The following is a 22,839-nucleotide window of genomic DNA, read 5'->3' on the forward strand; positions in this document are numbered from 1 at the left end:
CATCCAATCGAGAGCAAGAGACAAAAGGGACTTGTTGTCCCATATATGGCCTAGGGTTTCTAAACTAATTTTTGGCTTAAGTCTATTACATAGAGTCATTGATAGATAGCAAGATAGTAGATATCATCACACAATACTTAAATGGACATTGAAATAAAAGCAATTAATTGTTTTCTTAAAGGTAATTTTGGTACACCATTAAAAATTAGTGGTAGTATTATTTTGATTTTTATGGGGAGAGTTGAAATCGGGTACCATTAACATTAATAATCAGTATTATTTTGAATTTTTTGGGGTGAGTTCAATTTTTGAATTCAATGCAGTGGCAAGTGGGTTTTTTGTCATCATATGTCTCACAACAGCGAGTCCATGGCCATTTGTTGTGTGGAAATCATTTTTGTTAATTATTAATTTTTATTTTCGGGAGATTCAAATTCCTAATCTCTCACAGCTTGTGTCTTTCTCTCTCTACTAGAAATGTTTAGTATCTGGATAGAAGAAGACTAACCCGAAAATATAATGTTGCATTTTCATCTTCCTAGTTTGATAATTTTCATCTTCCAAGCTGCAATCAAAGAAGGAATATATTGATGATGTCATCTTACTTTTGTTGTTGTGTATCAGATTGGAACCGTTCTATCAACATTATCCGAGATTATTCATGAAACGATTGCTTGGGTAAAAATAAATAAATAGAAAAATGTGTTTTCAGTTTTTATGTTTTATCTATTTTCAGTTAACTACGGGTAAGATCTTTATATTTTTTTTATATGAATGAATTTAGTTTTTAAATAAAAATATATAAAATGATTATCTGCTGACTTTAAAAAATAAAATGATTAATAATTTTTAAGAGAAACTAAAAATACATTTTTTTAAAAGTAAATTATATATGTAACTCTCAATATAGTTGCTCATACACAGGCTATCCTTGAAGTCATATGTTCAATTTTTATTTTGATTTTCATTTGAAATTTTGACATCTTTCCAAAACGCATTGTCTAGAAGAATTTTACAAACCATTCAAAAGTAGGTCAAAAAAATGCGTGTAGAGTGTAATACATGTTACAAGAGTGTGATTAAAGACATGTAAAATATGATTAGCAGTTGATATCTTTCTATAGTGTTAAAATCACAAGGTGGAATCAAACTCCACAGCAGCATTTGGCAACCACTCAGGGCCTTGGATAAAGGACTGCACAGTGAACTTGTCTGCCTCCACGTCCGTGAGAGTGGGCTTATAACCAGCCCATTTGACCCTCTGGGACACGTCAGCTCCAGGCCCAGTATTCTGGTATTCAGCATAGAAGATTGTACTTACAGGTTCCACATTGGAGACCCAACTAATCCACCCCACTGGCTTCAAGAATGACCCAATATCAGATTGCATGATCACAGTGGTGGAGAAATCTTTCCATGGCCTACCAAGGTATGTGGGAGCTGTGAGATTGTTTCCAAGGGGAATGAATTTTGATTTCTGGATTATGATTCCGGTGTTCTGGTTGGGGTCCTTCTTGCCCTGAGCTGTGATGGTGTTGAACTGGTTTGGTAGAGGCTGTCTAGGCATTATTTTGCAGTTTTGGAACACAGCAGCTGCATTGCCGAATATGAAGTCTATGGTGCCTGTAATGTCACAGTCACGGTAGAACTGGCGGTTGGAATGGGCATAGAGGGTATCTTGGAAGCCATCAAATGAGCATCTAAAGAACACAGAACGATCCGAGCCAGATCTCAATGCCACAGCCTGGTGCTTAGATGCACCTGCATTGTTCACGAATCCTATGTCTTTGGCAATGAATCCCTTGCCTTTCACAGCTGCAAAAATTAACATGCTTCCAGTTAGCATTTAGTACTTGGTAGTAGTATCAATGCATTCAAACATGTTGAAGATCTTACACTGAACCATCGTATCAGGTTCATATGACAGAGTCAGCAAATGTGGGTTTAATGCCATGTGGGGGATTTTGCAAATTGAATGATCACTAAGTTAACATTAGTGAAAATTGTCAAAGTTTGCATCAACATTAATATTTTCAAGCATAAAAACAGGTCAGCAGCACCTAAAGTCTAACTCAAGACAGAATGTATGGATAGCGAGGATATTACATATGTGAAAGTGAAGCAGACATTCACATGGAATGATGCACAACACAGCATGATGCTTGGTGTTGATGGGTCATAATAATGAAAGAGGGAACAGGCAGCCAATTTTGCGAGAGTGGATCAGCTTTCACATGATGTCATTGGAACCATGTGGCTCGCCAGAAGCACTAAAGGCTAAAGCACATGCCACATGCCACATGCTTTTCCATCAAACCTGTTTTTTTTTTCCATAGCAGCATAACAACCAATCCAAACAAATTCGTCCCTTCCATCAAACCAGTGGAGAAACCGGTGTGTATATATATATATATATATATATATATATATATATATATATATATTTTAAGTATGAGTGTATTATTTTAAAATATTATTTTGTTATAGTTTGCTAACAAAATCAGGAAGTATATATTAACAAAATCATATATATTTTCTTTATAAGAAAAATTATCATAAATTTTAAAAAGTCCAATCTTCATATGAACACATTTTTAAAATACAATCAGATACATGAATTTTCAACATATCCCTGAATCTTCATTTCCCATTAATCTCATCATGCATTCAGAATTAATTCATGCCAAAAACATTAAACCAATAATAATTAAACTTAAAGTAGAAAGTACAATTATCCTGATTATCCAGCAGTTTTCAAATACTATTAGAAAAATAGAATTGATAAAAAAATGCAATAAATAAATAATAAAAAAAGAAATTATATGTAAACTGATTACCGAAGGTGGCGGTTTCGAAAGTCGGCGTGCCGTCCATGAAGTTCCGGCTACCAACGACGACGGTTTTCTCCTTGCCGTCACCGAAGATAAACACATTCCACGTATTCTTATCCAAATCGATGTTCTCAACGTAACGCCCTTCCTTCACGTGCACCACGAACCTCTTCTCGCTCTTCTTCTTCACCAATCTCAGCGCCTCACCGATCGTCCTGAACTGTCCGCTACCGTCACTCGCCACCACAGCGTCCGGCGTCGTTTCGCTGCTGTTCACCTGAAGCAGCCTCCGCTCCGCCGCGCCGAGCCACTCCGGAAACCCTAGCAGCCGCCGGTGGTGAATCGGTGAATCGAACTTCGAAAGCAACCCTAGGATCTTCGTGACAATGGCCAAACTATTGCTCGCGAACTCCGTGGAGTTCCTCATCGCGGTTTCGATCTCGCGCAGCGCGCCGCGCGAGGCGGTGGAGTTCAGCTCGGCGAGCGCGTCGAGGCACGTGTCCTGGTCCGTGAGCGCGGCGCTGATCCACGTCTCCACGTCGCCAACACTCGCCGGAGAGATAATCTTTCCGGCCTCAGCGGCGCCGCTTCCGAGCGCGGAGATCGAGTCGTTGAGCTGTTCCAGCGCGTCGCCGAAGACGTTCCCGCAGACATCGATCGCCTTCTGGAGACGCGCGTCGTGTTCCGCATTGGCGCGGAGCTTCGAAGGAAAGCTCGAGAGCTTCGAGAGCTCGTCAATGGCGACGCGGAGAGAGAGCTTGAAGAGGAGCTCCGGATCAGTGGTGTTGGATTCCGGTAACGAGGAGATTGCGGAGAAGCACGAGTTAGGGTACTGAGTCACGTGGCAAACCGCTTTGAGTGACGCGGCCGGGGTTAACTCAGTTTGCGGGGGCGAGTCAGAGGAGGGCGATGATGAGGTGTTGCGCTTGTGTATCACAACCCCTGCGACCGCGGCGATGATCACCGCAAATAGAACGATGGAAGAGACTGCGATGATTATGAGGCGCTTACGTGTCTTCTTCTGATAGGCTTGCTGCTCCAACTCGTCTACTTTGCCGTAGCCCTTGAAGGACTTGATTGTATCCATGCTTGTTTGGTGCCAATGTCCACTCAGTACTGAAAAAAGTAATTAAATGGCTCTTTCCAACTTTGCAACTGTTTTCTTTTCTAGGCTTGGTTTGGTCTTGGTTTTATATGGAAGTACTTTCGAGTTTTGAACGCATTTTATAATGTTCTTTTTGTACATTAATTAATTAAATAATAAAAAAAGCGAAAACCTATTACCTAGTACTATCATTCAACGTGTAACACTTTAGAGTTACGTGGAATGTTACTGTTTTTACTTTCATAAAATCATGGTACATGCTACACAAAATCATGGTAATAATTATTTTTTTTAAAAAATTATTTAGGATAAACTCAAAATTACAGTTTTGGTCCCCGTGCAATGTTGGTCACTCATACCACAATAGAACAATGTTAACCGTTACTAAATAATATTGACTGTTACGTGTCATATTTTTATTGGATAATGACTGTCACGTATGTTTTGATTGGATGTCAACTACATGAAAGATGAAATTCATTGTTGTTTTCATTAAATCAGAACATGATACGTGACAACATCACTTGGTAACAGTCAACGTCTAATTGTAGCTTAGAAGATTAACATTACACGATTTTAGAGAACCCAATCTGTAAATTAAATTATTAGGAAACTAAATTCGAAATTAGAGTTAAACTAGGGATCAAAAATACAATTTTGCATAGGATAAAAAAGAGGGGTGTTTTTCTTTTTCTTTCTTATTTATGTTTGTGGATAAGAACGTGGAAAGTACACTTTCCGCAATGCTTCTTTGTTAAGATTAAGAGTAATTCAGCATCTAAGAACAAATTCATTTTTGTGCATAGCAATCATTCGAGAAGTTAGCATCATGGTGTTTCGGGGGTTGATTTGCATAGGTATCAAACCTTCCTTTAAAAACTTTTACACAGAGATACGATACGCGTTTCATTATCATAAATCTTAACCAGCAACAAAACCAAACAAGTCGAGGACAATTAATGTTGACTTTGATGCGTAGAATTACTTTACTATTTAAGTGGTGGTGGGGTTGTTATTTATCTCTTGGTTTATTTTACGAGTTATTTTGTTATTTGCTTGCAACAATACTCTGAATTTTTATATTTTGTACACGGTTTGGAAATGGTATTATGGCAGGCTAACAGAATAAGGGGACGCGGTTTCATTAGTTTTTCATTTCAGAGTGAATCTGAGCTGTTTCTATGATCCATGCATACCACAACGGTTTGCGTTCTGGAGAAAGGAACTTTTTTATTTATTAAAATGCACCATGTTTTGATCAAACTATCAAAAAACTATTGTTAAATGACATCAATTAATTTTTTAAAAATTGTATACGTATTTTGCGATTTTTAGAGGTGAAGGATTAAATTAAAACATTTTGGTTATAGTTATTGGATACCTAGTTTCTCCACTGAGGGTAGTGTGCCTTTAAATTATATGGGGGAAAAAAAGTCAATTGATTTTTCTGGTGTACAAGCCTCAATTAATTAAAACAAAAATTATTTTGAGAAGAAATTAAAACTTTTTCTTTTGAGAGGATATTTATGATTAAAAAGTGTACAGAAATTTGTTATTGGATGTAGGGCATGTGGCAATGTATTAATTGCAGGCTGCAAGGCAAGTGGCAACATTCCGGTAATCGCGCCATACACATACGGATTGTTTGATTGTTTCTTGGTTTCCTACTTGGTCTTGCCCCCCTTTTGAAAAAAAATAAAAAATTGCAAATTTAGTTGCCTATTAAACGAATAATTAAAAATGGGATGCCTTTTCCTGCCGTTCTTATTCACCTCTAACTTAAAGCAAGTCAAATAATACGATAATAATATTCGTTATTTATATAACATTTTTTTTAATATTCTGATTCATCTACAGAAAAAAACTTTGATTAATTCATAGTTCAATAAAAAAAATTTACTAAAATTATTTTTTCTAAAAATTAAACTTAAATAATATCTAAACAATTCAGTATTAACTTCAATACATTAATAAGTTATATTTAATCCTTTGATTTATTAATATAATACTTTAAACTTGGCAGTTTAATTTTGATAATTTTTATCCGCTTATAAATTACTTTAAATATAACTTTTAGATAAAAAATATATACATTGTTAATAAAAAAATTATAAATTATCATCTATAATATGTTAGTAAAATTTTATTTTATAATTTATCTATTTACTCTTAATAAAATAAAATAAAAACTTTTGACTGGACAGTGTCAAGTGTCAACCTCTTGTAAAAATATTTCCTCCAAAAATCTTTGTTTTGTTATAGTTTGAGTCAAGCTCTTTTAGAAAGCATCTCCTAGCCCAAGTAAATGGTCCATAAGAGTAGAGAAGGTTGTAATGGGGATGGCTATTCCCAGTTGATCTTTGCTATTCCCACCAAATATATTTGGAATTTCAAAAATATCCTTGACAGAAATTCACATCTGTGAAGAAAAATACATAAAAAGAAGTATTTTGTTCTATATTGAGTTTATACCGTCATTCACACAACATAAACACATTTTTGTTGTGTATTTTGCTTTACGAAAACATGTTTTATGTTAAGTTAGATTTTTAAGAAAAACAATTGCTACAAGTTACTTTTTTTTTTAAGTAATCAAATTAATGGTAATATTTATCTTTTTAAAATTAAATTTTAATTAATTAAGATACAATTTTCCATTTTTAATAGTAGTCGAATTAAGTAGTATCATATAAAATTACTTTTTAATTGAATTTGAATAAATTACAGAAGTTATCATTGTAAAATCAAATTAATTATTAAAAAAGTTACATTTTTTAATAGAAATAAAATTAATCATGATACAAATTTCTATTGTAATTGATTTGATTACAATTAAAAGGATAGCTTGTGGAGTCATTAATTCAAATTCCAATTAAAAGGATATTTTATATCAGAATTAACACTATTATTTTAAAAAAAGGTAACATGTATCGTTATTAAAATAATTTTTATTTTAATTAGTTTGATTATTATTATTATTAAAATATAATATATATCGTAATTTAAATAATTAAAAGCAAAATAAAAAATAACAAAATTACGATTTTATTATGTTTTTGAATTTAAGTGAGGTGTATTTAATTAGGATTTCAAAGAATTTTGGTATTCAATAAAAACTTTTAAATAATAAAAATAAGTCTTATAGTAACCCATCAAGATAATTATGATTTTTTAAAAAATACAATAAAAATTATTGGTATTTAATTAAGATTTTTTAAAAATTATAAAATGTCATGTGATATTAAAAAAGTATACAAATTTTGATGAATTTTTATTATTATTAATTTTAATGAATTTTATACAACTTTTAATTAAAAAAAAATATAAACAACACATGCATCAAACAATTTCACTCAAATTGTTAAGATTTATGAGGACTTTTTTTTCTTTCTTTTTCTCTTGTGGATTTTTACCTTCTCCCGTCACATATGGCGAGTGGGTGTTGGGGGACGATACTTTTATTTTTTATTTGTGATTGGTATATGTTGTTTTGTCCAGCAATGCAACCTAATCAAGAGTCATTAATTGGAATATAATAGTGTAACATTAACGGCTCTTCCTATTGCCATGTATGTTCTATTTCTTTACGAAATGATGGGACACTGTTATAATATGAGGTATCAGGTTTATGGGGTATAGGTTCATAGGAATATAAGGTGAATATGTAGGGGGTTGGTTTTTCTTTTTATGATGACTACAATAGATTAATGTTTTGTGAAAGGAGGGCTTAGATATTATCATTTAGGTTATGAAATAGCAGTAGGGGTTGATTTTGAACAAATATGTAAAGGGTTAAAGTATCCCTTTTACCTTACCAATATATATTTTTTGTTGCTAAAAAAGCATTCATAAAAATGTTGTTATTCGAATTTTCAATTGAATCAATACGTAATTAAATCTACATTTTCATTTGAATCTTTTACTTTTCTTTATCAAACTTGATTGTACTTAGTAACAACTTACATGCTGGGACAACCACATAACATGGTGAATGGTTTTAAAATCAAAATATTAATATATTTAACTTCATATCTCGTGATTATCTGGTCTTAAATTGAATTAAACTCGACCGCAATACTGGTGCAATTTGTTATCACAAAGCATAATCCACAACCCTGAAAATAACAATTGAGAGCCATCGCGCCATTGCACTGATTGTATGTGTTTTTGTGTCGTGGTTATGTAGTACCATCTTTTAAATGACAACATACATGATGATAAAACAAGTTGTCCATGTGTCGCTCTTTAATTGGTCAGTGGTGGTCCGGACCATAGAATAATTTATCCATAAAATGAAAACAAAATCCAATTTTTGAACGAGCCAAAACTTTGGCTTACACTGATACACTTATTATCATGATTATTTTAGCCAGTGGCAAAATCAGAATAAATAGCCTAAGGTAGAAGAACACGGTGTGTTCTAAAACCCAACCAAAGACAAACTAAAACCCCCTCCTCTCCAGCAATAATCTCTCTCTCCCTCTTTCCTTTTTTGTTTTCTTTTAAATTTTTTGGTCAACTTTGTTTCTCTAGGGAGTGCCTTTCTGTAGAGGGTTCTAGCTTGGGCTTCAGCCCTTTTGCTAATAAAAAACATAACAATAATAGGTAACAATTATAATGCTCAAAAGTTGAACATAATTTACAACCCAAGAGAGAAAGGAAACCCAGTTGAGCCCAACCAGCTAGAGCCCCCAATGAAGCTTCCAGGGGTATATTCCCTGGCCTCAGCAGTATCAGTGATGACCTTATACCCTTTCCAAGTGACCCTATTAGAAGTACCAGCACCAGGCCCAGTGTTCTGATACTCCCTATAAACCAAAGTGCTCAATCCAAAATTCCCACTCCACTCATGCCACCCAATTGGGTCAATCACATCACTTATACTACTTTGCATGATCACAGTCCTAGAGTACTCCTTCCAAGGCCTCCCTAGATATGTCTTGAAATTCTTCTTCACAGACTCCAAGTCATTAGTGGCACCAATCCTACACTTCTGGATCACAATGCCAGTGTTTTGGTTAGGGTCAACTCTTCCTTGGGCCGTGACCATGTTCTTCTGGCCCGAGCTAGGAAGCCTGGCGTGGATGTCACAGTCTTGGAACACCACTGCAGAGTTGCCAAAGATGAAATCCACTGTGCCAGCAATTAGGCACTTCACAAAGAATTGGCGATTGTTGTGGACATAAAGGGTGTCTTGGAATGCTAGGATGTCACAATTGAAGAATGCTGAGAGGTCCCCACCAACCCTTAGGGCCACAGCTTGGTGCTTTGATGGGCCCGCTGTGTTTTGGAATGTTAAGTCCCGGGCCAAGAAATTTGAACCCACCACAGCTGCATGCGCAAAAAAAAAAAAAAAGAGTAGAAATTATGATTGGGAAACTTGAAAAGTGACTACACAAAAAGAGTCATATAAGGGACAAAAATGAAAAGGCAATAACAATCATGTATGTACTACACACGTTTACTTGCTAGAAGAGAGAGCCTAGAAGAGTTGCGTGTGAGGTGTGCTCACCTTTTAATTTATGTTGCCCGTACTTATTCCAAAATAAAGGCATACATTTATTTTGAAGTGTGCCAATGAATATCAACCTAATTTGAATTCCTTGAATGGTATACACTTTTTGATCTATTAGAAAAGTAAAACACAATCATAGATTGAATTCCACTTTCTTTTAATTGATAAAATTTGAAGTTTGAAATCTCTATTTAGTTTTTAGAAACATATTTATATAAAGAATGGGTTTGATAATTAACCACGGTGGTTAAATATATAGGTTCGAACTATAGATACCATAAATATATTTGGTTGAATGGATTGAATGCAATAGAGTGGTCCAAGTGTTAGTAAATGGAAGGCATATCCGGTGGAAGCTTGTACGTAACACTTAAATTTGACCAATAGACTTCTCTTGAGGCAAGTCAAGAGGAAATAGTTTGATAGGTGCGTACAAACTACAGCTCAAAGGGTACGATAATGCATTAATTGAATGGTCTTATCATCAAATTAATACGATAGAATTGGGGCAATTGTTTAACAAAGGCTTGATACAAGGGGACAAGTGAGATATGCTATAGACTATATGCGCAATGTACGCTATAAGACAATATTAGAAGTTGGATTTACTAATAATTAAACAATAACATATTTTAGTTTGCTAGACGTTTTATATCACAGAAGATAATGACAGGTTAGGGAAACATATTAAGGAAAAACAATGGGGGTGCTTAGATTGTCCGTGATGTGTCATGCAAGTATATGACTATATTATATTATTGTACAGAACGCATGAATGATTGAAGAGAATAGGGTAGAAGGAAGCATCACCGAATGCTCGTGGCTTCAAAGTGGAAAAGAAATGTCAAAAAGACCGGGGAACTAGAATGGCATATATAAAGTCATTGTTAAATAATAAAATTTTGTCTAGCTGTATCCGAACCCTTTTTTTCTCCATTAAGAAAGAACATCCTTCTTCAAAAATTCTATTCTTTTATATTAAAAATAATTTATTGAGAAAAAGTTATTCTAGCAAATTAAATATTTCCATGTAAAAATCTTAATATGATTTCTTAGATAAAATTAAAACATATTACAAAGTACTACAAAAGAGGATATTAATTTTCATAAAGAAACTCAAAGTGAAATAACGATATCCTAAATCATACATGCAATTCAATCAAGGATGCATAGGTTTGAAATTTTGATTTGATGATATCTTTTAGAACCCCCCCTCCCCGAAGTAACACACTTTGTCCTTTAAGAAAAGCAATTATTAAGACTTTCTAATTGTTGCTATTTTTGAAAAACTTGTTTAACTTTTATAAAAAATATATATTTTTAAGAAACCTTTTAGAAAGCAAATATAAACGGCCCCATTTAAAGAATATTGTGTCAATTTCTGTCTGAGCAACCATAGTCAACAGTGGGACAATGATTTATAGTTAGTTTAATTTCTTTATATGTTTTCATATGCTTAGGAAACAATATTTGTTTCGATTTATATAATTTAATTAAGAATATAAAAAAGTAATAATGTATAGATGGCATTTTACAAATCTACATATATAAACCTAACATTTATTTTATATTATTAATTTTTTAATTCATGTAATGTTTCGTAATTTTCAACTATACATTACATTGTATAGACTGTAGACAGAGACCTCTTCTCAAAACAATTGACAAGCCAAATAGAAAAGGCGAAAAGAGAAAAGGAAAATTATGAAATTTTAAATTATTGAAAACGTATTTTAAATGTTTTGAAAACATACATGAGCAAGACATTAGACATGGGAATTAATTTAAATAACCTCGAAAACTTACCACTAGGGCAGACATAGTAGCTACAAAGGACCAAAAAAATAGTTATAAAAATCAGAATGCAGAGCAACCCATGTGCATGCAAACCAATTTTATTGACAATGATGGTTGATTTGAAAAGATAGATTTCCAAATCATGTAATATGATACAAAGTTAGGATTATTACACCACTATCTGACCGGGAATTGTTGTTTCTGTTGTCTTCTAGCTGGGACCTTAATATCCCGAAATTATAGGAGTTAATTAACATTGTTTATTTATAACAGCACAAGTCAGTGCTGTTGTCGCTGGTTAACCATATTTTGGGCCAACCATGCTAAGTTATCTCAAGCCTCACCAAACCTTTCACGGGATCAATCAGTGAAGGAGCTTCATACCTTTTCAATCTTTCCACCCTTAATTTTGTGACACATGCATGTTCTAGAAAAATATCGACAACTTTTGCAAATGTACTATAGTTTATTTATTATTGAAGACTGTATTTGATAGTTGTCAGAAACCCCCAGTCCTGAACTTTACTCTTTACTCTCCGTGCCGTCATTGTTAAAACAAAATCTTGCTAATACTAATGGACAAGCATTTTCTGAGGACACCACATGCCCCGCATTATATCTATTAGCAAATTATATTAATATTAACAAAATACATATATCACAATTTATACGAATAAAAAATGAATATTTTTTGTTTGAAAAGATAGAGATTTATTATCTTGTCGAATATGAAATATCTTCGTACCTTATTCACACATGGTAGGGACATTTAATCTAAAAATCCTCATGACCGTTATAACCCATCACATTTGATGAAAAGTTTAGATGAACACGGTTTCAGAATTCATCAAAGTGAATGAATAGCGCGATTATTTTTTTTCATAAAGTTAAAAGTTACAAGTTCAACATCTCAAACAAGATTCTTCTATGATAGAAATTCAAACTTATATCTACACCCGACATGAATTTTATTCTTACCAATGAGATTAACCTAACTTGTTTTAATATGATGAATTAATAACTTACATAGTTTATATTGTATGGTATGCAATGCATTGATTAAATTAATTAAGGAGTAATGAACTGACCGACGGTGGCAGAGTGGAAGGTGGTGCTACCATCAACAACATTTCTGCTAGCAGTGATGATAGTGTTGGTCCTCCCATCACCCAAGAACATGATATTGTTCTTCTTCTTAGGCACCTCAACGTTCTCTCTATAGACCCCAGCCTTTATCCTTATAACAAACCTCTTACTACTCTTCAACGGAGCCGCGTCCACCGCCTCCGTCACCGTCTTGAAGTCCCCGCTCCCGTCCGCCGCCACCGTCACGTCAGCCTTCACCGTCGACGCCTGAAGTAGCCTCCTATCCGCCGCCGAAATCCACTCCGGCCACTCAACATCATTCTCCACCAACAACTTCCTATTGCTATTACCATTTTGTCCATTATTTTCAACTCTCATATTGTATTCGTAGTTAGCTATGTCACTGTCGGTCATGTTCTTCGTCATGGCCAATGCGTTGCTGCACATGTGTTCCACGTGCACCTGTCCCTTCTCCAGTGCCTTCCTCACGTGCTTGTCAGCATCATCGTGAGAGAAACCGTCGAGGCACGTGACCTGGTTCGTTATGGCGGCGCTGATGAGGGTTTTGAGATCGTCGGCGTGCTGGTAGAGCGTTTTCTTGTTAGGGTAAAGCTCGAGGTTGTGTTGTGCTTCTCTGAGCTCGTCGAGGGTTTCGTCTATGGTTTCCAGGCAGTCGTGGAGAGCGGTTTTTTCGCGTTTTGTTAGGTCGTCGTGTTCGGTAAAGAGTTTTTTCACGGTGAAGTAGTTTTGCTCCACCGCGCGGAAGGTGATTTTTAAGGAGAGCTGGATGACGTCGCGGTTGGTGGTGATTTTGTGAGTGACATTGGGCTCAGAGGCGATGGCGGAGTAGCAGAGTTCGGGGTAGAATGTGGAGCTGCACGCGCTCTTCACGATCGTGTGTGAGTGGTGGGAGAGGGAGAGGGGGGTGCTGGTGGCAGAGTTGTCGGAGTTTTTATTTTTTACTCCGACAACAATGGCCACCAGCGAAGCCGCCACGAGGAGGGTGGCCAAGAGGGAGAGGAGGAGCTTCTTGTGGTTTTTCTTGGAGGAGGGAATGTGGTTGCCGGAATCGGAGATTCCGGCATAGCCTAGTTTTGGGTTGGTCATGGTTAAGATCAAGAGGAGGAAGAAAAAGAAATGGGTGTGGAGAGATAGGGGGAAGACAATTACTTATAATGTTGGATTCCAGTTCCTATAACAAAATTTAATTGAAATTTTAGTAATGATAAACATTGTGATCAGAACTATTGAGTGTATGTGAATTAATTAATATGCTAGTTTTAATTTAATTAAAAGTCTTGGAATTTGAGTTTTAATATATAATTATGTTAAATATTTGAAAGTACATTTTGTTATTTATCGTGATTATAACTAACTCAAATTGAAATGTTTTTCTTGTAGAATATTACTTGGAGAGAAGAAGTGTATCTTATGAAAAAGTTTATCTAAACATAACTTATACATTAAGCATTTTTGTTAAAATTTTAGGATATGATTAAGGAGATTTGGAGCATTTCATATAGTTGAATATTAAAATTTGTAATGAAAAGGATTAGAATAGTAGGAAGTGGACCCATGTGAATAATGTGGGTTTAGAAAAGTATGGCCATTACTGCTGGGTGCCAATATTGTTAAGCTAATTCAGCTGCGGGGTTATGAGAATTGTATCGTATTCACGTGTTATGAGAATTTTGTTGAATGGCACGTAGCTCGGAGACGTGTGATTCTATGAACTACAGATATTTTAATCTCTTGTAGTGTTTGGTATCCAACAAGTGTTTGTGTCAATGTTGGATATTAATACGACACTCGTACTATTACGATTTATATTTTAGATATTACAGATGTTTTCGTATTCGTATTCGTATTCATGTCGTGTCTGGTGTCGGTATCGATACTTCATAGTATGTGAAAAAGAGAGAGCTAGAACGGAAGACGGGGGCAAAAGAAAGAAAAAGTGATATATTCATGTTTGTTTGTTTTTAAGAGAGGGATTCATGATCAAATAGTACGGGTAAAAAATAAAGAAAGAAAGAAAGAATAAGACACAAATACAAAAGACACGGAAAAGGGGACGTGTGAAAAGCAAACAAATTAAAACCCACTAATCAAACGTTGGGGTTGGGAGAATTGGATTTGGAGTGTTCCTTTTTTCCTTTTCTTTTTTTACAGACTTTTGAGTCACTCCTTTAGAACATGAAAAAAGTAGAATTTATATTGAGTTGTTGTATTTGTATAAAACATTTTCCACGTAGAGATATTAAAGAAAACAGACAAGCGTGAAAGAGTAGGAGGAATGTGATAGAAAAATTTATGAAAAATAAATTATAAAATGTTATTGTAATAAAATAAAACATGAAATGCATATGAATAAAATAAGGTTACTATGTATAATATAATCTTATTTTTACCTCATTTTCTTTTTATTCCTCTTTTTAATCAATATTTATTATATTTATTATTTTTCTCTCTGCTTTGTTTTTTCTTTCCGCATCTTTCTATTTTCTATTTCAATCTACAAGAAAATCAGATAGACATTTATTGTTTTCCAAAAAAAAAAAGAATAACATGAGTCTTCAAATTTCATGACAACTCGATACTGTTTTGCTATCCTCTGCCTTTGGCTCCTTTTTGTCGTATACGAGTTACGTACTTTCATGTAAGGTGGTTGTTCCTTTCGGCCGTTGGATTTGTTGTTTATCCTAATACAATAAGAGAAATTATTTTTATATAATAAGTTTTGTTTAATTGAGGGGGGGGGGGGGGGGGGAAAAAAAAAAAAAAAAAAAAAGAGAGAGAGCTGTAAAATAAAATGAATAATATATAAAAAGAAATAACAAAAAACTATAAAAATTTATTGGCTGAATAATGTTCCTGACTCAAATATTTTAAAGCTCAGTGTCTGTTGGAAAACCTTAGGCTTAGGGTTATTGAAAAGTGAGTAACACATACTCTATGTAGTAATTGAATACAACATTATCATAGCACAGACAAATTAAAGTAGTAAGAGAAATAGATTAACTTTTTACAATTGGTTAATAACGTATTTATCAATAATTATTAATATTTTCTATGCATAGTAAGAACAATTATAAATTATTTTTTAAAATAAATTTTATCTATCATATCAAAGTCTTTTCCCATACATACGATCATAAATTAAGCCTTAATACTGAATTATCTACAAACTACATTAAGCTTTCTTGTTATTAATAATATATGAACTTTAGTTCCTTATGGAAATAAATACCCCTCATTAAACTGTAGTATCTTAAAGTCAAAATTAAAGAAAGTTAATAGAATCATGGCTCAAAGAAAGTCTTACTTTAAAGACCTTAATTTAAAAACTTTTATATAACATTATTATACCACCTATTTGACAGGTTATTATTCTTATCTAGTGTCATTATTTGTTTAATCAATTATTTTGTTCTATATTTCTGTTTATCTGTAAAACTTTAAAGCAACACAAGTTTCGATATTTTTATCTTTATCTTTCACTTTTGCTCATTATTTAATTGAAATCCAGAGAACGAATAATAATTGTTTTTAAAAATATTGCTGTTTTTTCAGTCTTTTTCGGTCTAGCCTTTTCATCTTTTGAGATCGTATAACTGTCAAGCGTGTGTATTAAATTATTCGTCTATTAGCATGTGCTCGAATAAAATGATTTTCTTCATTGTATATATTTAAAATAATTACAAGAGAATCTGATTTAGTTGATTGAGCGAAATATGCAAGTTTTATAAAAAAAAAATTATATATGTCTTCAATTTCTATATATAAAAAATTTAAACAATTTAAGTCTTTTTGTACTTTCTTTTGATTTAGGATAAGAATCTCACTTTTTTTTAATATCAAATTGAACCGATCGAGCTTAGCAGCTGCCATATTATTTGTTAGTGTGGGAATATATTTTGTAGACTAATAATATGTTATTTTCAATTCATAATTGTGCCTTACTATTTAAGGTAATCATATCCAAAAGTGACTAACAAAGTTTAAGTAAGATACATATAAACTTCATTTCGAAGGCATATAATTAGCAAACTATAACTACATAAAACTATGAGAAAAATAGCCCGTAGCACTTAAACGCAATTTTGAGCTAAAATAAGAAAGTTGTTTCTTAGGAAAAAAAATAAATGAAAAAGAGGTGAACTAGGAAACTTGTGCCTAGTGCATTGTTCTACGGCATGACGAGCAAAGATGGGACCATTTGCTATGGCTTTATTTTGGTCATTTACATGGACATGTGGAATTTTATGAATACGAAAGTAATACGCATAAAGTCAAGTACTGGTAAAATTATATCTCAAAGGAAGCTTATTGATCATGACGTGTTTGTTTGTGCCAAGAGGTCTAAACATGGTATAAGGATATTAATTAATTTGTAGTAGCACCTTCCACGAGGGAAGCACTACTACATGACAATATAGGGGTAGTCCTAACCTAATTAGTTTCAATCCAAACTAAGCCAATCAATACTTCAAGCAGTAGCATTATGACCTTCTAGTAATGTTTATATATATATGTGTGTGTACTTTTGATTTTGAAAGCCTTGAAAGCCTACGTTTAAGTTGCACCAGATTATTAATGAGTTAGTTATCAATTGTTAATATTTACTGTAGATTTTTTTTGGGTGAATTTTACTATAGAAATCATTAATTGATTATCAATATTTTCAATAATACTAGCAATTGATAATTAACATATATACCAGTCCAAAAAAAATTAGCATATACGTCTGTAGCATTGTGTAAACATAAGTACGTAATTGTGTACTCTTTTTTGACGTTTCTAAAACTTGCATGAAGTTTAGATTAAATAGTTATTTTATGAATAAAAATGAAATATTTTGAATTTATATATACAAATATATATTCAATAAAAACTATAAATGTGTGGGAAAATGGGAATCTGTTCTTTTATTTATTATTAACGACAATTATTTATTTAATTTTTCAAAATATGCACTACTTTATGAGGACTTAATTATTCTTTTGGGTTTTGGGTTGGGGGTGATAATTACATCACATTTTTATCCATAATCGCTATCGTGAGCGAGCTTGTCTAGAAGTTGACACGGCTTTTGAGTAAACTATTGAAAAAAAATCATTTTCTTTTTAGAATTAATTAAAATGTATTAATATAAATTTTAATGCTCTCATTTAATTATGAATTTTCATATATGATAAAATTGATATTGTTTGCAATAATAATTATTACTTCAAATGTCACATTTAGAATGTTTTTTAATTAGTTGAGAATGTAAAAGAATTTACACTAAAAATGTATTAAAATTAAACTTTTATTTTTGTTTGTTATTTTTTCATAATTTTAAAACCCTATTACTTAATAGATGATAAAATTATTCTTTCTATTTATAATTAAAGTGTTGAAGAACAGATGAAAAAGTTAAAATTTTGATTGCGGACAACCCAACTTAAATCTCTTCATGACAAAAATTAAGGTGTTAAAGAATAAAAAAAAAGAGGTAGGAGGGGGAAGTATATGCACTCTATATATATATATATATATATATATATATATATATATATATATATAGGGCCACTTGTGATAATTTCACGTATCTATACATGTACTCTAAATAACGTATCAATATACAACGAAAAATTTATTTTCCGTCTTCTCTCCCTCTCCAATCAGCCCTCAACAACCATGCAAGATAGAGTCCGTATATTAGGGCCACGGCCATATGCTAATGTCTAGCTTATTAATATTCATTTTTCAGTTGAAAACTGGTGCAAATGGAAACTGTTTTGAATACTTAAATTAATGTTTGAAATACCTTGTTGTAAGTGTGTGTACGTAGGAGTAACGCATATCTATAGTTTTATCAAAATGTAAAAAGCTAATCTCAGTATGATTAATATATTGTTATTATCATTAAAAATCAAACTAAATCACGTTAGGGTTTATGTGGAAGTATTTGTTTGATTTTTAATCAAATACATACAAAGTAGTGATAAACAAATATACAATTGAGATGCTGATCTTGGAGTATTCATAAAGACTTGAAGAATAAAGGATACATATGGAGAGAGAGAGGACCACACTCTATGTTTATGTAAAGAGTTGGGTCAAGTTTAAGACTAATTAAAAACCTAACAACCACGTTCATGTGCAGTAGTAAACTGAGTTGTTAAATTAATTAATTGCATGTTTAATGAGCCCTTTTGCCTATTTTATGCTTTCGATGCCTAAGTTAAGAAAAGGATCACATGCCAACGAGGAATGGAATATGGAAATATTCCTCCTTAACATAATTATTGAGTACTATTTATATAAATAGAATATTAGCAATTGATATATATATATATATATATATATATATATATATATATATATATATATATATATATATATATATATATATATGCATGCATTGGTGAATACACATTATCTGTTGTAGGGACAATTACTCCCATCAATTTTTATTATTATTTGTTAATGTATATAAAAAACAATTTTACCCCCATAAAAAAGTTATATATTATTTTTCTTGTATTTTTTTTAATCTAAAGTCTAAATAGATATAAAACATTCAATACAAAAATTAAATATTTAAGTTCAAAATATTTAAAATTGGTTTCTCTATTATTCTTTGAGAAAGGGACAACAAAGAAGTCAGGTCCAACACATTTAGTCCAATTCTCATTATTGTTACACTAATACAAAAAAAAACACATTGCACACTACATAGAGCACACAATTTCATATAACATCTCAAAAATAATCCAATAATTATTTAGGTAAAGATTATCTAAATATATCTTTTAGTAAATGAAAAAAATATATTAAATTATTTTTTAAAAAAGATATTAATATAATAATATATTATATTAGATAAAGATAATAAAAATAATAGATAAATAAATATTGATTAAACAAATCTCAAAGATATAATTTCAAATTACGCAAATAAATTATGAGAATCACAAAAATAAATAGTCCCTCTTAATGTTAGTGGGTTGCTCAAGAATTAAAAAAAAAAACAAATAAATTTTGTTGAGACAAAGATAATAATAAACTCAAATTATTTGTTTCAAGAGGTGAGTAAAAAATATATTTTTTAAAATTTTCATGCTATAATTCTTTTAGGAGTGCTTTTCTTTTACTATATTCTTTATATAAAGAAATAAGAATTAATGATATCTTAGTGTTGCTTATTTTAATGAAAATTGCATTTCATACACTAAATTAGTAACTTATCTCACAAGTTTGTTTATAATGTGAATTATCCCTCACTCCCTCTTATCCTCCCAATTCTTAGAATGGCCAAACACCATCATCTCTCACCTTAAATCACTTCATCATTCACTTACACTTTTTATTCATTTTTCTTAAATCTAATTAGATCTAATTCTTAAACTTATTCAATTATTCACATTCATAGAATCACGGTAGTCTCACTCACGGGCGTGTGTGCTGTGTGCATTGACAGCATTGCGGTCTTTGCGGAGTTCCAATTTTTGAGAAAATGTGGTAAGACTTTTATAAAAAAAAATAGTCTTTTACTCTTTTCAAATTTATATTATAAATTGTTGATGAAGTCTAGCATAGTGTAAGGAGTTTTATTTGTAAGCAAAAGGGAGATTAACTTTTTTTTGTTCTCTCTTTTTTGTTTTTTTACCTTAGCTTTGATTTTCCCTATGATAATTTCAACTGTTGAAAAATATTTCTCTACAAAGGGAAGAATATAATGTAGAATCACATAAGAGATTAATAATTAAATAATTGTTTAGTTACATAGAGAGAAATATTTTTGATAATATTGATAATGAAAAAATCATAGAATATTTTTAAAGTATGAAAATACGTAGAAGACAATTGTAATTTGTAAAAAAACTTTAAGTACTTTAGATTTTTATTATTATAATATTATATATTTTGTAATATCTGGTTATATTTTATTTTTATGAAAAATATTAGAAATTATTTCTTGTCATCACTGAGAAAACTTTTTGGTTCCGTCATTCTATATATATATATATATGCTCTTTGATATTTTTTTTCAACACTCTATTGTTATTATTTTATTTGGATTTCATTATATAGAGAGTGAATTTAAATTAGTTAATTAGTAGAACTGGTATGAAAATTATAATATTTGATAAATAAATAAAAAATAGCCTACCGCATGTATTTCTATCCGGTTACATGAATTAAGCTTGACAGGCTATATGCATGCATTCATTAAAAATTCACTTTTACTGTTAATTATAGAAAAAGGATTTTTTTTTAAAAAAAAATACGCCCTATATCATTATTTGGACTCCAGGACAATTTCTTCTTTCAATTATTGTTCTTTTCCCCTTCTTTTTAAAAATAAAAAAATTCAAGTATGAATTGAACATAAATTAAATTGAGACTTAACCTCCAAAGTTTTTGGTCCGATGGTAAAACATCCCTTCAACTGATGGTGGTATCTTCCACACATTAGACGAATTTGGAAGATCAGTAAGGTTCAAATTAATATTTATAATTATTAAAAATAACTACTAGATTATTTTTATCTATAATATAATAAATACTTTTATATTAAGTTAATTTTGACGTTGTTGAAATAAAACTTCTGGTTACTGCTGCCTCGTGCACATATCTAAAAGCAAAATGAGTATGCGGAGAGATTATGGGGAGTGAATTGCATGTTGTCCTGATTCTCAATCTATCAAAGTAGTAATTTAAAGGCAAGTTGCGATTGTTTACCCCCATGCATTTTTAAATGAGACATTTGTCTTTGACACTGCATTTTCAAATATTTTATTCATCTCCATGATATTACCATGGATATTCATTTTTTTTCTATTGCACCAGCCACGTTTTTTATTTTAATTATGTTGAAGCATTCTTTCTTTCTACCCCTCCCCAACACAAAATTTATATTGGATGGAGAGTTAATAATGTAATCGCTTTGTCGAGATTGAAGGGAGAGGTGGTATAGCTATTTGCAAAAATTATGATGCTCAAGTTAGTAAATGAGCAAGCTAGGTAACTATTTTAAAAAAAGAAACTAATTATGAAGAAGAGAATGTAAGTAGAACGAGTGCATATATATATAATACGAGAGGTGTATGTAAGTAGAAGGGTTATTAAGGAGGAGCTCGAGTGCTTTCTACATATAAGATCTATGCTTATTGTAAGAAGAATTTGAGTGATTTGAGTTCGTGCATGAGGTTGATATTAAGACATAACATTATTATATGAGAAATTTTAGTCACTATCTAGGTAGAAATCGGAGGGAGTATTACTTACTTTTTAAGAGATACTTACTTCACATTAATAATACATTTTTCTAATTTCTTATCCGATTACTTATCCATTCACTCATTAGGAGGTTACGGATAGGAAGACTGGACCACGTATACACTCCAAAGAAGAAAGAGATTAATTCCCATACAATTAAAGCTTTACCATTACAAGTTAACTAATCTCTTGTACAACAACACCTTGTGCAGGGTTACTTTTCATTCTCCCACGTAAACAAGATACAATCCACGATAACATAAATAATAAATTTTAAATTTTTTTCCAATAAAATATGTTACGCAATAATGGTATGTGCACAATTCTTATATATAATTGAATGGATTGGATAAATGATCATATATGAATGTAACCCCCAAAAAAAGAATTAAGCTTATCTGAAGAACACGTGCTAACTGCGTTGTACATTTATTAGGACAACGAGAAAAAAAAGACAATAACTTTGTCATGGCCCATAGTATTTGAACTCATACCAATCTATTTGCATACATTGCATCCAAGTATGTACGGGTATAGCTATATGCATAAAAATAAATATAATAAACACATAGACATAGCGGTGACAAATTTGACAGCTTCGAAACTGAAAAGTTGTGAATATTGGCCAACTTATACCTCCAATATGTCCAAAAACACTCGTGTAGCATTGCGTGAGTTTGAATTTTTGCGTTTTCCCCGTTGAATGCGTGATAAGAAAAAGACATCATAAAAAAAGGTGTATAATGCTTAATTGTTTATTTATAATCTGGTAAAGTGATACATTATAAAAAGAAGTTAAAAAAACATATAGTATATCACTAAGTAATACAGTTTTGAAAGCATCAAATACACATATTAATGTACATATGCATCAATGTATGTAACGAATCTGTTTGGCTCAGAGAAAAATTACAATAGAAAGAGTCAAGAATTGATTCTGCAAGAGTTTATGCAGACACGACACGTGACGAATTTCCTGTATGCATATAATTAAATTAGACCAATGTATTATTTATTCACAAATAGAAGGTAATGCAGCCATAAAAAAATAAAGCACAAATATGAAATATCATAATACTATGCAGATATTCTCAATCAGCTAACTAAGAAGGGATTTAATTATAGTAAACCAAAGTTCCAACGCTTACCAATAATTAACAACCAAATAAAGAATATGACTATATGAGACACTTATTACGTTTACCGTTAGTTCCCTCCATGCATTGGCATGTTAA

General features: G+C 31.9%; 2 protein-coding genes across 2 annotated transcripts; both read right to left on the reverse strand.

Annotated features, from left to right (window-relative positions):
* Positions 1-931: 931 nt before the first annotated feature.
* Positions 932-4,120, reverse strand: LOC100777128 (pectinesterase 3-like). The gene is made up of 2 exons (NM_001370868.1): positions 2,838-4,120; positions 932-1,815 (listed from the first exon to the last, which is right to left on the reverse strand). The coding sequence occupies exons 1-2, from the start codon at positions 3,916-3,918 to the stop codon at positions 1,133-1,135; spliced, it is 1,764 nt and encodes a 587-aa protein (NP_001357797.1). The 5' UTR covers positions 3,919-4,120; the 3' UTR covers positions 932-1,132.
* A 4,076-nt stretch (positions 4,121-8,196) lies between these two features.
* LOC100777646 (pectinesterase/pectinesterase inhibitor) lies at positions 8,197-13,499 on the reverse strand. Its single transcript, NM_001370867.1, has 2 exons — positions 12,337-13,499; positions 8,197-9,267 (listed from the first exon to the last, which is right to left on the reverse strand). Exons 1-2 carry the CDS (start codon positions 13,439-13,441, stop codon positions 8,576-8,578), a joined length of 1,797 nt encoding a protein of 598 aa, NP_001357796.1. The 5' UTR covers positions 13,442-13,499; the 3' UTR covers positions 8,197-8,575.
* Between the last annotated feature and the right edge of the window lie 9,340 nt (positions 13,500-22,839).

This window comes from Glycine max, chromosome 7 (genome assembly GCF_000004515.6).
Source record: "Glycine max cultivar Williams 82 chromosome 7, Glycine_max_v4.0, whole genome shotgun sequence".
NCBI lineage: Eukaryota > Viridiplantae > Streptophyta > Magnoliopsida > Fabales > Fabaceae > Glycine > Glycine max.

Bases quoted from the DNA above. Each gene is read 5' to 3' on its own strand.
- LOC100777646 (NM_001370867.1), bottom strand. From the start codon at position 13,441: ATGACCAACCCAAAACTAGGCTATGCCGGAATCTCCGATTCCGGCAAC. The intron at 9,268-12,336 runs GTCAGTTCATTA...TTGCGCATGCAG, and splicing joins CTTCCACTCTGCCACCGTCG to CTGTGGTGGGTTCAAATTTC.
- LOC100777128 (NM_001370868.1), bottom strand. From the start codon at position 3,918: ATGGATACAATCAAGTCCTTCAAGGGCTACGGCAAAGTAGACGAGTTG. The intron at 1,816-2,837 runs GTAATCAGTTTA...TAATTTTTGCAG, and splicing joins TTTCGAAACCGCCACCTTCG to CTGTGAAAGGCAAGGGATTC.